Source organism: Bos mutus, chromosome 13 (genome assembly GCF_027580195.1).
Source record: "Bos mutus isolate GX-2022 chromosome 13, NWIPB_WYAK_1.1, whole genome shotgun sequence".
Lineage (NCBI taxonomy): Eukaryota > Metazoa > Chordata > Mammalia > Artiodactyla > Bovidae > Bos > Bos mutus.
The window spans coordinates 28,316,878-28,332,735 of record NC_091629.1 but is presented as its reverse complement, the minus strand read 5'-3'; the positions used below and the strand labels follow the sequence as shown (position 1 = coordinate 28,332,735).

Sequence of the window (15,858 nt, the reverse complement as noted above, 5' to 3'; positions counted from 1 at the left end):
TTGGCATTGCCTTTCTTAGGGATTGGAATGAAAACACCTTTTCCAGTCCTGTGGCCACTGCTGAGTTTTCCAAATTTGCTGGCATATTGAGTGCAGCACTTTCACTGCATCGTCTTTTAGGATTTGAAATAGCCCAACTGGATTTCCATCACCTCCACTAGCTTTGTTTGTAGTGATACTTCTAAGGCCCACTTGACTTCACATTCCAGGATGTCTGATTCTAGATGAGTGATCATACCATCATGATTATCTGGGTCGTGAGGTCTTTTTTGTATAGTTCTTCTGTGTATTCTTGCCACCTCTTCTTAATATCTTCACGTGCTTCTGAAGCCTGGCTTGAAGGATTTTGAGTATTACTTTGCTAGCAGGTGAAATGAGCATAATTGTATGCTACTTTGTACATTGTTTGGCGTTGCCTTCCCTTGGGATTGGAATGAAAACTGACCTTTTCCAATCTTGTGGCCATTGCTGAGTTTTCCAAATTTACTGACATATTGAGTGCAGCACTTTAACAGCATCATCTCTTAGGATTTTAAATAGCTCAGCTGGAGGGTAATACTTATGGTTAAATATTGATAATTTAAAAATTAACTCAAAATTAATTATGAATTGTTAGAAGAATGAAAATCATGACACAAAACTCAGTCTTTTAGGCCCAGGGTGTGTCACTTGCCAAGTCTTATGAGCCCCCGCTCAGTATCACTTTCATTTCTCGTGAAATTGGAATAATACAGTGTGTACTTCACAAGGTGTATGGGGGTAGTAAGAGGAATACAAGATACAGCATGTAATGGACTTAACTAGTAATAGGAAACAGTGTAGTAGTATATATTAAAGTATTTATTTTCAAAACAACCTTTATGCAATAGTGATAAGACTATACTAGATATGTACCAATTTTACAGAAAATTAAGTCAAATGGTCAAGAGATACCCAAATTCAGTTTTCTATCCGTAATCTCAAGGGAGTATGTAATAGAGACATGGCGATTATGTTGTGAAAATGATGAAACCAAGTTAGAAAACTTCTCAGCTTCCTCAAATGTCTTAAAATTTGGAACTTGATTCCTACACTTCAGTTCAGTTCAGTTGCTCAGTCGTGTCCTACTCTTTGAGGCCCCATGGACTGCAGCACGCCAGGCTTCCCTGTTCATCACCAACTTCAGAGCTTGCTCAAACTCGGGTTGTGTTCATTTCAGAGTTCACCGCATACAGCTTTTAGAAATGACCACTAGAGGGCAGGAGACTCAAACGAAGTTTACATACAGCTCAAGAATCAAGTACTCTTGCCTAGAAAATCCCATGGACGGAGGAGCCTGGTAGGCTGCAGTCCATGGGGTCGCTGATTTGGACACGACTGAGCGACTTCACTTTCACTTTTCACTTTCATGCATTGGAGAAGGAAATGGCAACCCACTCCAGTGTTCTTGCCTGGAGAATCCCAAGGACGGGGGAGCCTGGTGGGCTGCCGTCTATGGGGTCGTGCAGAGTCGGACACGACTGAAGCGACTCAGCAGCAGCAGCAAGAATGAAGTTCTCCATTTTAGGAGTATTTTCAACTAAATAGGTAACAGTTTTTTATCATGCAGTTGTTTTACCTCAATTATATTTCCTAAATAAACCCATCTCTGCAGAGTCAGAAAATATTTCCCAAGCTCAGCACATATAATGAAGCACATTAAAATCTACTTGATTTGCAATTTGTGGATTTTCTCTGCATCTACAGAATAAACAATAATTCCTTCTGAAATGCTATTAAAAAATTAACCGTCCGTTTTTGACCTTTTGAAATAAATATGAAAAATCCTTTTTCTCACATTGTTTCAAAGTATAAACTATTTTTGAAAATTTAAAACATGTTATTGTAAAAGTAATCTCACAACAGCCAGTTTTTAATATCATCATCTATCTCATTGCTCCATTGCACAGGTAACACTGCCAAGTTTCTTATTTATACTGCAAAAATGGTCTCTGCACACTGCGCATATAGATTGGATAGGGAGGAGACCGGAAGTCACGTGCACACCATGTGGGGATGCCCAGAGGAAAGGGCCGCACGCAGGGGCTTAGGGGTTCTCATTCCCAAAGCACACCCAAAGGGAGGGTTTGGCCTTGACCTCAGGGTATTGAACCCTCCCTTCTCTGGACTCCGCCCACCTCTCTGGCTCTAATTGTCTCACTTCCCAGATTGTCCCAGCAGGGGATGGGCTCAACTGCATGAGCCCCACTCTGTGGGCACGGCCCAGGCTCCTGGACCCCTGTTCCGTGGATGGATGCAGCAGGATGAGCTCCAGGTCAAAGGGCCTCCCTCCCACATGCGGACTCAGCGAGGGGTGGTGAGGCAGCCTAATCTCCTAGCTTGTCCAGTGCACATGCACACATTTAGCAGCGCGCGAAAGAGACCCCGCTTGGGCGAACCCCTGTCCAATGTACCAACGGCTCCCTTCCCGGCGGTTACCGCACGGCACCAACGGCCGCCATACTGCGACCCCACAACCCCAGGGACCCACGGACCACCCCACACCAATCAGCCTGGCTGAAGACCATGGGACGTGAAGTCACAGAATAACCTCCATACGTCCTGCTGTCCTGGTCCCACTCTACCCTTCTCCCCGCCACCAGCGGCCAGCTCCCTGCACCGCTAGGTCAGGAGGCCTGGAGGTGGTGTAGACATGGGCCTGGGCAGGGGAAAGTCAGGCCACCCCTTCCCCTCTCCATCTCTTCTTCAGCCTCTCCCATCTTTTCTGGCAGGACTTGGGACCTGCACCAGGTCCAGCCTGGCCTTGGCCGCTCCCCTGGCTGGTGTAAGGGGCTGGAGGGAGCCCTGAGAGCAGGCAGCTCCACAATGAGGCCCGAGTGTTAGGAGTTAATTACTGTTATTAGGGAGCTCTCCCTGGCACTTAGATCACCCCAATTTCTTGATGAGCCAGGCATGGGTGCTCAGGGTCACTCAGCTCTAAGTGACCAAGTCCAGCCAAACTAAGAGCCATCACGACGAAGCTTGCCTGTGACTGACCCCAGAGGCCACGCCCAAGAGGTGTCCCCGGAGCCCTACCTTGGAGAGGAGTCCGTCTTGGGTGCTGGAGCACGAGGAGGGGCACCGCAGGCCGGGACTCCCGCAATGGCTCCGCCCACTCCCACCTGCAGACTGGAGGCTCTGCAGGGAGGGTCTCACCCCCGGTCCCGGGAGATGCGGCCCCGTACCCACCGCGTCCTGGGTCCCCGGGTCCCCAGGTTGCGCTCTGCTCCCACGGACTCCGGGAGTTAGAAAACATTCCCAGGACTCGGAGCACCGGGTCACCAACGGGGAGCTAAGGCCACCAACTCTTGTATGGTACCGCAGACCCTCAGGGTCCCGCCCAAGCACAGTAACTTGTAGTCCCTCTGGCACCCTGGAGCCGTACCCGCCCCGCCCCCCACGCCAAGGTAGGGGTCTCGGGGGCCTAGCCTCCTCCCAGGGCTCAGAGGGAGGGACACCAAGCCTCTCCCCGCTGCTCTGGGGGTGACCCGGCCCAGCCGCCCCTGCGAACCTCGGGATCCCCGCCGAGATCCAGATGCTGAGAGCAGGGGAGGCGTTGCTAGGAGACCGAGGGCAGGGCCAGGTCCCTCCTGGGCTGTCTCGCCCCGCGCCGGCGCGCGTCCGTTCCCCGAAGCCCCACCCTTAGCCCCGAGAGCTGAGCGTGTTCACGGCCTAGCGTGCTTTGGCTTCTTCCGCCGCCTCCGCGCCGTCAGCCAACCCGGGTTGGCCTCTGTTGCTGCCGGCAGCCAGTCCGGCGTCCACTCGGGTAGCGGCCCTACGGAGCCGTGCGGGCAGGCGGGGACGCACTCCGAGCCATGGAGGCGATACCTCCTGTCCTGGGCCTGGGCACCTGGAAGGTGAGGCGGCCTCTTGGTCGAGGAGGAGCGGCGCCTTCCTTCGACACGCCCCTGCGTGGAGAACCACCTACCTGGGGAAACCGGCAACAGCCTCCGCAGGTCCAGCTGGTCCCTGGCACCTGCCGGGGGCTCGCCTCTAGCTTTTGGAAATGCAGTGTTTAGTTTAGTCATTAGGTTTTCTAGAATTGGGGGTTGTCCTTCCCAATCACTACTTAGTTCAGTTCAGTCGCTCAGTCGTGTCCAACTCTTTGCGACCCCATGAACTGGCACGCCAGGCCTCCCTGTCCATCACCAACTCCGGAAGTCCACCCAAACCCATGTCCATCGAGTCAGTGATGCCATCCAACCATCTCATCTTCTATCGTCCCCTTCTCCTCCTGCCCTCAATCTTTCCTAGCATCAGGGTCTTTTCAAATGAGTCGATTTTTCGCATCAGGTGGCCAAAATATTGGAGTTTCAGCTTCAACATCAGTCCTTCCAATGAAGGACTGATCTCCTTTAGGATGGACTGGTTGGATCTCCTTGCAGTCCAAGGGACTCTCGAGAGTCTTCTCCAACACCACAGTTCAGAAGCATCAATTCTTTGGCGCTCAGCTTTCTTCACAGTCCAACTCTTACATCCATACATGACCACTGGAAAAATCACAGCCTTGAATAGAAGGACCTTTGTTGGCAAAGTATTGTCTCTGCTTTTTAATAAGCAGAGACTATTTGTTTGTTTGTTTGTTTATTTATGTCTGCGCTGGGTCTTCCTCACTGCCTGGGCTTTCTCTAGTTGCTCTAGCTGGACTTCTCATTGAGGTGGCTTCTCTTGTTGGGGAGCCAGAGCTCTAGGGTGTGTGGCCTTCAGCAGTTGCAGCTCCCTGGGCTCTAGCGCACAGGCTCCCTAGTTGTGGCACACAGGCTTAGTTGCCCCGAGGCATGTGGGATCTTTCCCGATTTGGGGTCAAGCCCGTGTCTCCTGCAATGGCAGGAGGCTTTTTTGCCACTGAGCCACCAAAGAAGCGCCCCCCGCCCCAGCCCCGCTGCATTATAATTGTTCAGGGAAAAAAAAAAAGTCTGAGAAAGCCCAGAAGAAAAGATTGTCAGGCTTGGATAAGAGCAGGAAACTGTCACCTGACGGATCAGAGCAGCAGCCATCAGGAAGATGGGGAAGTGTCTGTACCAAAGAGACAGGAGAATGCTGTCATTGCCAACTTGGTTTTAAAAAGAAACTTTCAAACTTTTTCTTCCCAGTGTAAAAACCTGATAGTGGAAGTTCAGTTAAGTAGCTCAGTCCTGTCCAACTCTTTGCAACCCCATAGACTGCAGCCCTCCAGGCTTCCCTGTCCATCAACTCCCAGAGTTTGCTCAAACATGTCCACTGAGTTGGTGATGCCATCAAACCATCTCATCCTCTGTCATCTCCTTCTCCTGCCTTCAAACTTTAGTGAAAGTACTTTGGACCTTCCTCTACTTTGTCTTTTTCTAATCCCTGTCAGTGGTTTAGACAGCCTTTTATAATTAGACAGACTAATTATAAAGCCTTTCAAATTTGCTTTCTTTTTAAAACAGTCTTTAATAAAAAGATATTTAAGAATTCACATAGGAAGTTATTGGTTGGTGGTGCTAGTGGTAAAGAATCTGCCTACCAATGCAGGAGACATGAGACAGAGGTTCTATCCTTGGGTCAGGAAGATCACCTGGAATAGGAAATGGCAACCCACTCCAGTATTCTTGCTTGGAGTATCCCATGGACAGAGGAGACTGGCAGGTTACGGTTCATGGAGTCGCAAAAGAGTCAGACATCAATGAGCACACACAGGAATTAGAATGATCACCCTTACTCATCAAAATATTATTTAAATTATTTCTTCTATCCATTTACCAACTGGTAGAGGTCAGGGATGTATTAATAGTTTAATTTATTGTGGTCGAGTAAAATAAGTTGAAAGTGTTTCCTCTTTTCCTCTTGTCAGAAGAACTTTGTTTTTAATTGGTATGAATTCTAACTGGAAAATTTTGTAAAACTCTGTGTATTGTGTTTAATTGCTTTATTTAAAAAAATAGTTATAGACCAATTGAGCTTTATTTTTTCTTAAGTTTTTCTAGGAATTTTTCCATTTCATTTCACTTTTCCAAATCATTGGCTTCTAGTCATTGATAATGGAGAAGGCAATGGCACCCCAATCCAGTACTCTTGCCTGGAAAATCCCATGGACAACGGAGCCTGGTGGGCTGCAGTCCATGAGGTCGCTAAGAGTCGGACACAACTGAGAGACTTCACTTTCACTTTTCACTTTCATGCATTGGAGAGGGAAATGGCAACCCACTCCAGTGTTCTTGCCTGGAGAATCCCAGGGACCGGGGAGCCTGGTGGGCTGCCATCTGTGGGGTCACACAGAGTCAGACACGACTGAAGCGACTTAGCAGCAGCAGCAGTCACTGATAATAGTTTCTTAAATATGTATTTTTTATCTGTATATACTGCTTTTTTTTCATGTCATTTTAAAAAAACGTGGTCTCCCTAGTCTTGTCCAAAGTTTGTCTACTTTAGGGAATCCCCTTGAGGTCCAGTGGTTAGGTCTCCACACTCCCACTGCTGGGGGCCCTGGCTCAGTCCCTGGTTGGGGCACTGAGATCCCGTATGCTGCACTGTGTGGCCAAAAATTTAAAAAAGACAACAGCAAAAAAAAAAAAAAAAAAAAAAAAAGAAGTCTATTAAGATTTTTCAAAAAACCAACCACAGGCCTTGTTGGTCTTCTCTATCAATTTGTATTTGGTGTTCATTATTATATTCATTTTCTCTTCCTTCTGATTTCTTGGTGGTCCTCCCAACTCTGAAGTGGATGCTTGGTTCATTAGCTCTCATCCACTCTAAATGTGTTCTCATTCAATGAAGATCATTATGACAGATGAATTTCACGGGGTAATGTGACGTTCAAGGGAGAAAGCGCCTTGTGAGCTGAGACCCCTTGGGGTTTAGTGGTTGTGTGAGCCTCTTCCCTCTTCCCCCACCCCAGGCCCCTTGCCTGCTTGAGCAGCCCCCTTTACAGAGAATGTTTCTTTTCTGAACTTGCACATTGCTGATGCCATCCATTGCATTCCTTTGGCTTCTGGCAATGCTCTGCGTGGTGGGTTGTCTTTGTGTGCACCTGTCTGCTTTTACACTTGGGCTGATGGCCTTTGTGGGTAGTGGGTGAGTCTGTACCTCCTTGCATCACACCTGTCATCATTATTCATCCTAAATTTATTTACGCACCTTCATTCCAGTAGCACAGCCTCTAGCTCAGTCATTTGCAGGCACCAAACATGCCTAAAGCATTTTCCCCAAATAAGTAAAGGAATTTGAAATTAGATTATCTATAAAGTCTTTCTGATGCTGATGTTCCTAATTTTAGGATGGATGAATATGAGTACCAACTCAGTAACTTCACTTTTTATGGCTTGTTGACTCTGTGTTCTAGAGTGAACAGGGGTTGTTGGGGTCGGGCTCTCCTGAGTGCAAGTGGCTGAACTTCTTGTCTTGTAGGCGGCTCCAGGGGAGGTAACAGAGGCTGTAAAAGTGGCGATAGACGTGGGCTACCGGCACTTGGACTGCGCCTATGTGTACCACAATGAGAATGAGGTTGGAGTGGGAATCCAGTCCAAGATCAAGGAGGGCGCGGTGAGACGGGAGAACCTGTTTATTGTCAGCAAGGTAGGATTTCCCGTATATAGAGAGAGGGCCACTGACCACTCAGGGCCGGGCTACCAAGTGGTGGGAACTGCACGGGGAGGGTTTTCCAGTTTCCTTTGTAGGAGCTGATGACTCAATCTGTACTTGAACCCGTGAGACAGGACTTGTGCAGCTCCATGCACAGGCTGGGAGCATTGCAGGTCAGGGGGGTCAGGGACAGTGTGACATGAGCAAAGGCACGGGCCATGGGACACCACAGGTGCAGGGACCCCCCAAGAAGCTTGGCTGGCATTCCCAGATGAAAAACTTTTTAGGCAGCAGAGAGCTGCCAGGTTGAGGAATTGGACGGGCCGGACTGTGGAAGAAGTCAAGATGTCGTCTAAGAAGTTCACTCTTTTCCCCTTAGAAAGGAGCACGGTTGAAAGTTGTTACATAGGGAACTGTGTTGTATAGAAGCAAGGCTGGTGTGGTTTTGAGGAGATTGTAGATGCTGTGTTTGCACAGGAGATAGGAGACGTTGACAGCCTGAACAAGGGCTGCCATGGAGGATCCCAGGGTGCCCGAAGGACGTGTCACTGCCCCACTGTATTTACTGCCAGGGGGTCCCGGACGCCGCGCATCTTGCAGATCCTGGGCCAGCAGGCAGGGATGCACTCACAGCTCCCACGGGCTCCGTGGCCATTGTGTCTGTGCTTCCTCCCTGCCCCTGCAGCTCTGGTGCACCTGCCATAAGAAGTCCCTGGTGAAAGCAGCCTGCACCCGGAGTCTGAAGACCTTGAAGCTGGACTACTTGGACCTCTACCTCATGCACTGGCCCATGGGCTTCAAGGTACAGGACGGCGAGGCCCCCGTAGGCCACACCTCCCTTCCTGGCTGCGCCCTGTCATCATTCAGTGAGCACACGGTTCCCTCGGGGCTCAGCTCTGGGGAGGTGTGGGCTGGAGGACCTCAGAGCCCCCAGGCTCTAGTGCCCTACAGGTTCTGCCTCTCAGCCTGCCCTTTCATTTCATACACAGGGCTCCCCTTTGACCTGCCTCGGGGGGCTATACCTGGTGGGGTGGAGGGGTTGCAGACCAATCCCCGAGGCTGCGCTGAGGTCTGGCTTTAGGTTTTTAAAAATTTCCTGCCATCCTTCTCTGGCACTTCCCAGGTGACACTAGTGGAAAAGAGTCCACCTCTCAGTTCAGGAGACGCAAGAGATGTTGGTTCCATCCCTGGGTCAGGAAAATCCCCTGGAGGAGGAGGTGGCAACCCACTTCAGTATTGTAGCCATCTTTCTCTGCCCTGCACCTCCCAGCACCCTGGTACTAGTTGATTCACTATCTCTCACCATGATGGGGATTCTAAGAAAAGAGGGAGGATCCTACCAGTGGACTTGGGAGATGGGGCCCTTAGGACATGAAAGACTCCATTTTTTTGGTCTGAAATTGCCAAACAGTTTTATGGCCGCTGGCAAGGATTCCAGGTCTTCCTTCCCTGTTGGGTGAGTGGTGGGCAGCGACGTTCAGAGTACTGGAGAAGGTTAGCTGTGTGTTGGAGCGGAGCCAGGCTTCCTGCCCTCTGGTCCAGTGTTCTTCCCTCCCTTCCTCCCTGTCCTCTCCGGGGGTCACCATGAGCCCCCAGTGAGTGCCTTTCCTTCTGGCTCTTGCAGTCCGGAGAGGCAGACTTGCCGGTGGACCACAACGGCATGATCATTCCCAGCGACACGGACTTCCTGAACACGTGGGAGGTAAGCCAGCCCCGCTGACCGTCTCTGGAGGGAACCGTGAGGCCTGCAGCTGCCCGTTCAGAGGCCCTTGGTTTTCAGCACAAACTGAGGACGAGCACCTGATTAAGGACCTCAGTGCGGGTCGGTCATCTTTCTGAAGCACTTACTTTAGGGATAGCTGCTGCTGCTGCTGCTGCTGCTAAGTCGCTTCAGTCGTGTCCGACTCTGTGCGACCCCATAAATGGCAGCCCACCAGGCTCCCCCGTCCCTGGGATTCTCCAGGCAAGAACACTGGAGTGGGTTGCCATTTCCTTCTCCAATGCATAAAAGTGAAAAGTGAAAGTGAAATTGCTCAGTCTAATTCAGACTAATTCAGAATGTTTTGAGTAAAAAAAAAAGATTACATGAGTAAAAAAAAAGATTACTTTACAGAAAATATAGAAAGTGTAAAACATACAGAAAGAAGGAAAATTTGAAACCCTGTGTCCTGGTGGTGACCACGCTGCCATCCTGTAGTTCCCTTTAGTGCTTTGTCAGCATTTCGGAACCATAACTTCAGCGGCAGGGGATGTCTCGGGGTGGGCAAGGAGAAGTGGAGGAAAGGGTAGCTTATTTCAAACCAGAGTCCAGATGAAAAGTGCTGAGGTGGAAGCAAGGCGGGAGCGTGCCCATCGGGGTGGTGGGTATGGGGCGCTGGGCAGTGGGTGGCCTGCCTGGGAGGAGGGCTCCTGCCTGCAGGGTGTCCAGTCAGGCTGGCGGGTGCCTGTGACCCCCACGCAGGCAGGGAGGGGTGGAGGCCAGAAGGGGAGGTTCACACTGGAACTTGCAGAGTTCAGGGAGACGAAGTGCGAGCTCTTCGTGTGGGGTGAGGGGTGCATGTGTGGGGTGCGGGGTCATCCAGGCAGCGTGGGGAGGGGGCACAGATGGGGAGGCGTGCGGGGCCAGGTCAGCCTCTCCTCCTCTTTCATCAAACAACCAAATCAGTGAAACTGAGCTCACCTGGCCCGTCTGTCCACTGCTTGGTCTGGTCTCAAGGATCCAGGTCAAACCCTGGGCTGTTTGTGTGGCCCAAGTGAGGGTCTGGGCAGCTGTTGCCGCTTCAGGGCGTCACAGGGACACCGGGACCCTGGTCACCAGCCGTGGCCGCTCAGACTCACAGCTGCCTGCGCCTGGCACCAGGCCTCGTTCCTGGTCAGTGAATAGCGGAGCTGTTCTGCCCTTGTCCCTGAAGACGTTAACTGGCACTGGGGCAGGAGCTGAGCACAGGTCATGGTGCTGAAGCAGCTTGTGATCCAGGCGACGAGGGGTGAGCAGGTGAGGCCGGTGTGGACACCCTGCAGACACCAGGTGACAGGGACTTGGTAATGGCAGCCCGACCTGCTGCATTTGCTCGACGCCAGCCCACAGCGAAAAGCTCTGTATGCATCTGCTCACACGGCCCTTAAACAGCCCCATGACCTGGATGGGGTGGTCTCCAGTGTGTGGGTGAGGAAACTGAGGCTCAGTGAGGTCCCGTGGTGTGCCCACGGCCCCCAGCTCCTAGTGGTGCAACAGGGAGCAGACCTGGAGCACAGAAGCGCTGGAGAAGCCTTGAGGGAAATACTGTCGAACAGCGGGCAGGGCCGTTATTTGGACCCTGTGCGGGTACCCATGGGGCTGGCCCAGCCCGGATGCCCCATGGTTCTTTCTCCCCACTAGGCCATGGAGAACCTGGTGGCCGCAGGCCTAGTGAGAGCCATCGGGGTGTCAAACTTTAACCACGAGCAGCTCGAGAGACTTCTGAATAAACCCAACTTGAGATTCAAGCCGGTGACCAACCAGGTGAGCGTGGGGCCAGCTCAGAGGCTATGGATCAGCTTTTCAGCCATTACCTCCAGGAGGCTGCAGGGGCCACGGAAGAAAGGGTGGATTGAGAGGTGTAGGTGTCTTCCCCAGGACTGTCAGCATCGTGAACTGGGAGCAGTCAGGCAGGCGGTGGGTGAGGGGACAGAAGATCCCCGGAAGTCTGGTCTGGTGAGGTGGTGCCCCCAGAGCGAGGGCCTGAGCTGAGCTTGGCTCCCGTGTGCAGCTGTGGGTGCATCACCAGGTGTGTTCAAAAATGGAGTGGTCCCAGTGGCCCCCACCCTTCACCAGTGGTGATGCTCCAAGGTGAGTGGGCTTCACGGGAAAGCACTGGGATCCCCTGCTCTCCAGCCTGGCATGTTGCAGCCTGAAAAGCATGGACGAATGGATGACCTTCAGCCCAGGTCACAGACTGCCGAGAGGTTAATGCAGAGAAATAACTAGTCCTGGCAGAAGTGTTGAGTTCTCTAGACGGGCTGGCACTACAAGTAGAAAGGACATTCTTGCAGTACTTTATTTTAAACTTTCTGTTAAAGTGTTAAGTCCATACAAAAAAGTGCTCACATAAGAACAGAGCTTGAGACCATCTTATAAGCTGAGCCTGGCTCTGACCAGCATGCGGACCAGTAAACCAACGTGACCAGCCCCACTGCCCGCCGGAAGCCCCTGGATGCTCCTTTCAGTCCCCCCTCCCTCAGGAAGGGCAGCCGCTCTTCTGATTTCCAGCAGCACTGAGGAGTGTTAGCACTTGGTGCCGACACCATGCTGCCTCCCGCACATGGTGTCTGTGTCCTGCTCCTTCACTCAGCCTTGTGCCTCGTGGGCTCCACACCCGCCTGTGACCATGGGTTGCCGTTCTTCTCTATGTGCATAGAGCAGATGCGAGGCTGAGGTTTTTACCTAAAGTGATGAGGACGGCCTCACAGAGCAGGGGAAGTTTAAGTGCTCCTGATGTAGGTCTTCCCAGCGGGCTGGTGTCTTGGGGACCACAGTCCAGGCTTTTCCACTTCCCAGTGGAGACACTAGAAGTGGGTCCTAGCTTAGCAGTGATAGGGTCCAGGAAGGAATGTAGGCCCCTTTTCCGGTGGACTGTTTTCCTGGTGAGCTGTCATCTTGTAGATCGAGTGCCACCCATATCTCACTCAGAAGAACCTGATCAGTTTCTGCCAATCGAGAAATGTGTCCGTGACAGCTTACCTGCCCTTTGGTGGCTCCAGGTAGGGATGCTCCAGGGGCCCTGAGTCGAGCCCCAAGCAGGGAATGACTGTACCCAAGCTGAGAGGTCAGAGGGGCCGAAGCACGGAGACCCACTGCCCCGTGGCCTCCAATACTGCCGCCTGGTTCTTGAGAAAAAGCACCAAGTATATGTGAAAAGCTGTGTGTCTAGTTGCCTCCCCTAAAACATTAGCAGTGGTTTGTCTGAGTGGGAGGATTTGAGTGGCAGCTTCTCTGCATCATTTAAGTTTCCTATGATGAACAAGTATGACAAAAATACGTCTAGATTTTGTGTTTGGAGGAAGCGTGAGGTTTTCCTAAAGAAGGAAGCATGTTCATTTGTCCTCGTGGCCTCTGCCCTGTACTCTTCTCTCCAGTGGGGGGATGCATCTGATGGAAGACCCTATGATCCAGACGATTGCTCAGAAGCACAGGAAGTCTGCAGCCCAGGTAGGCGGGGGTCGCCATGTCCTGGCTCCACTGTCCCATCATTTGGGGATGGGGCATGACAGTGATTTCTCCTTAAGATGCATGCAGGTCCTCTGAGCTTCTCCCGCTAGAACTGCTCAGAGAATCCCAGTTGGGTTTCTGAATGACTCAGAATGAAAGCGCTTGCAGTACATGCTCCCGCCGCGGGCTTCTGGACTTTCACTGCACGATAAAGCATGACCGTTGGGGAATGTGCTGAGCTCTGACCCCGGTAATGCCTTGTGTCTGATGTTGGACATTTCTTTCCCTGCAGATTTTGATCCGATTTCAGATCCAGAGAAACGTAAGAGTGATTCCCAAATCTGTCAACCCAAAGCGGATTCTCGAGAACTTCCAGGAAAGTGCTTCCTCCTTTTGAATCACATGGCATCGGAGGCTTTGGGGTCACCTTTTAGCTTGGGGAAGGGGTGTGATGATGTCGAGAGCCAGCAACCACACCCCCTGTGGCTTTAACACTGCAGGGGTGTCAGGGTGAGGCCTCTGGAGTAGAGACAGACCCTTCCTAGCCCGGAGCTGTTGGAACTGGACTGGATGGAACAGGGGGTGGGGGTGGGCAGGCAAGGCTGCAGCTAGAGTTCTCTCGAGGCTGACCCTCACCCCAGTGCCAGCCACTGCACCCAGGCTGCCCCAGTCCTGATGTGTCAGGGCTCCAGCTGTCTCTCCAGGCAGAACTTTGGTTGCCACTGAGTCTCTGATTTCTGCTTTGGTTGCCACTAAGTCTCTGATTTCTACCCTGCAGGTAGAGGCTAGGCCAGGTTCTGTCCCTCCCCCGGCCCCAGCTCCTCAGCTGCGGGCTCAGGGTTGGCTGTCCCTGAGTGGACGGGCTCTTAATGCAGGCAAGGGTTATAGTCCGCATGTGTGTTAGGGATAGGAAGAGGGGAGAGCTGCTTAGAATACTGCTTTCGAAGGACTAAAAAGAAAAACTACACAGTGAGCATCAGTGCCTCCAGGGACCAGGGTTCTCCCTCACCAAGTGGGTGTGTGGAAGAAATGTTTTTGGTCTGTGTTTCTTGGGGGGTTTTGTTGGTTTTGTTGTTGTGATGGTGTTTTATTTTGTTTTGTTTCATCTTGTGTTGTTGTTTTGGTTTGCACGTTGGGAAAATTTCTATTCTGGAACATCCCTTACCCTGTGGGCCACACGCAGGGCATACCTGTCTTCCCAGGGATTCCTAAGCAGCAGAGGCTGAGCCCGCCTGGTTTTGGTCCAGTGTCACAGGAAGTCTGATCCCCACCTGTGGATCCCCACTTGTGTTTTGCAGCTGAGGTGGTTCAGCCGAAGATCTACCAGACTAAGTTCCCAGTGACTGTTTCCTTCTGGTTTCCAGGTGTTTGATTTTGAATTATCAGAAGAGGATATGACTGACCTCCTTGGCCTGGACAGGAATCTCCGTTTGTCCACGTTCCCCATGTAAATACGACTCCTTTACCCTCCTTCCCAAGGAAGGGGAGCAAGGTCCAGATTGCGTGACTGCTCCCTGCAGAGGGCTTTACCACCTTTGGGGTTAAGTTAACCTTTTCATAATTCTCTCCTGTCTAAGGACAGGCCACTTTGGAGGTAAATTATAAGACTGAGTCCGTATACTCAGGAGTTTAAACAATATGTTAAGTGTATTTTTTCAACATTTCTCCTAAAAATATTAACCGTTCTCTGCTTCTATCTTTGATCTGTTTTTCTCTTTTTCAGAACTGAAAATCATAAGGACTATCCCTTCAGAGCAGAGTTCTGAGGACCCTGCTCAGCCCAGATGAATCCTCGCCGACACAGGGCAGCCCTGGACAGGGCAGGGGGCACAGCTTGATTTGGGTGGGCTCCCTGAGAAGTCCCAAGAACTGAATATGGTCTGTGCCTGAAGGTGGAGGCTTCATGAAAGCAGCGATCACTCTCCACCGAGACCCATTCAGGTTTTAGAATCCAAGGAGCCCACAGTGCGCTAGGTTCTCACAAGTGCACGGGGCAGCCTGTACCCTCAAACAAGGATATTTGATGACTCGTGAATAATTTGCCTTCATATTAAAAAAAAAAATCATGCTATGGCAATGTTGGAATGTCTACAGTATAAGGAACCTCCACCCCCATCACTCAGCTTCAGCCATTGTCAGTCCCTGGCCCTTCTTGCTTTGACTCTGATCCTCTGTTCCCTGCCAATCCCCCCAGACGGTTTTAAAGCAAAATCCTTACACAACACACAACAAAAGGGTGTGCTCAGCTGCCTGCCACTGTCCCATCCCTCACTGATGCTAATGTGCTGCCATAGGGGACAGGTTTCCTATAGCCTGGGAAAAATGATTTCTAAACGGTCTAAAAGACAAAGTAATAAAACCATAATGCAGTTCTTATAAATAAGGAAATGATGAATTCCCAGTTTAAAAGGATGATATTGGAGGAGCACAGTAACAGTCGATTACTTACCACGCTGTGCTATGTGGTTGTGTCCGGCTCTTCGTGACCCTATGGACAAGCCCGCCAGGCTCCTCTGTCCATGGGATTTTCCAGGCAAGAATACTGGAGTGGGTTGCACGCCCTCCTCCAGGAGATCTTCCCAACTCAGGGACTGAACCCGGGTCTCCTGCATCTCATGCATTGTAGGCAGATTCTTTACCACTAGAGCCACCCGGGAAGCCCACTGGGCCTTTAATTTGCAGAACGTGCTGAGTCCTCTTAAGAAGACAGGCACAAGGTGGCTGAATAATTCCCAAAGATTACCTGGTTGTGAAGGTTGAAGCTAGGATTTGAATGTCCAAAAACCAGTGAGCAAATTAATTATAATAGAAATAAAAACTGAATTGACAGTGATTTTCCAGTTTCTCCACCCAAAATTTAAAAAAAAATCAACTTCCAAAACCCTTAAAGTATTTTAAAAAAATAGCACTTTCAGTAAATTTGGGTAGGATTATAAATTTATGTAGATGCTCCTGGAAGCAATTTGGTATTATATTTTAAAATCATTAAAAGTGTGCATATTAATTGATAGCATTTGAGCCTTTAGGCATTGAACTTTAAAAAAAGAGGGGTTCCCCCCAAATTCTCAAGTTAGAGTATGTTGCTATAGGAAAGTTGTGTTTATGGTTAG

The 15,858-nt window shown here is 50.8% G+C and overlaps 1 protein-coding gene across 1 annotated transcript in view; it reads left to right on the top strand.

Moving 5' to 3' along the window:
- The window catches only part of AKR1E2 (aldo-keto reductase family 1 member E2), a 27,478-nt gene extending 11,620 nt beyond the window's left edge, over positions 1-15,858 (top strand). The window contains exons 5-13 of the mRNA XM_070382012.1: positions 7,387-7,554; positions 8,246-8,362; positions 9,185-9,262; positions 10,940-11,062; positions 12,203-12,300; positions 12,676-12,748; positions 13,041-13,125; positions 14,114-14,195; positions 14,472-15,858. Of these exons, the coding sequence (XP_070238113.1) occupies positions 7,387-7,554; positions 8,246-8,362; positions 9,185-9,262; positions 10,940-11,062; positions 12,203-12,300; positions 12,676-12,748; positions 13,041-13,125; positions 14,114-14,195; positions 14,472-14,514 (867 nt within the window). The 3' untranslated portion in view covers positions 14,515-15,858. The remainder of the gene's footprint in view (positions 1-7,386; positions 7,555-8,245; positions 8,363-9,184; positions 9,263-10,939; positions 11,063-12,202; positions 12,301-12,675; positions 12,749-13,040; positions 13,126-14,113; positions 14,196-14,471) is intronic.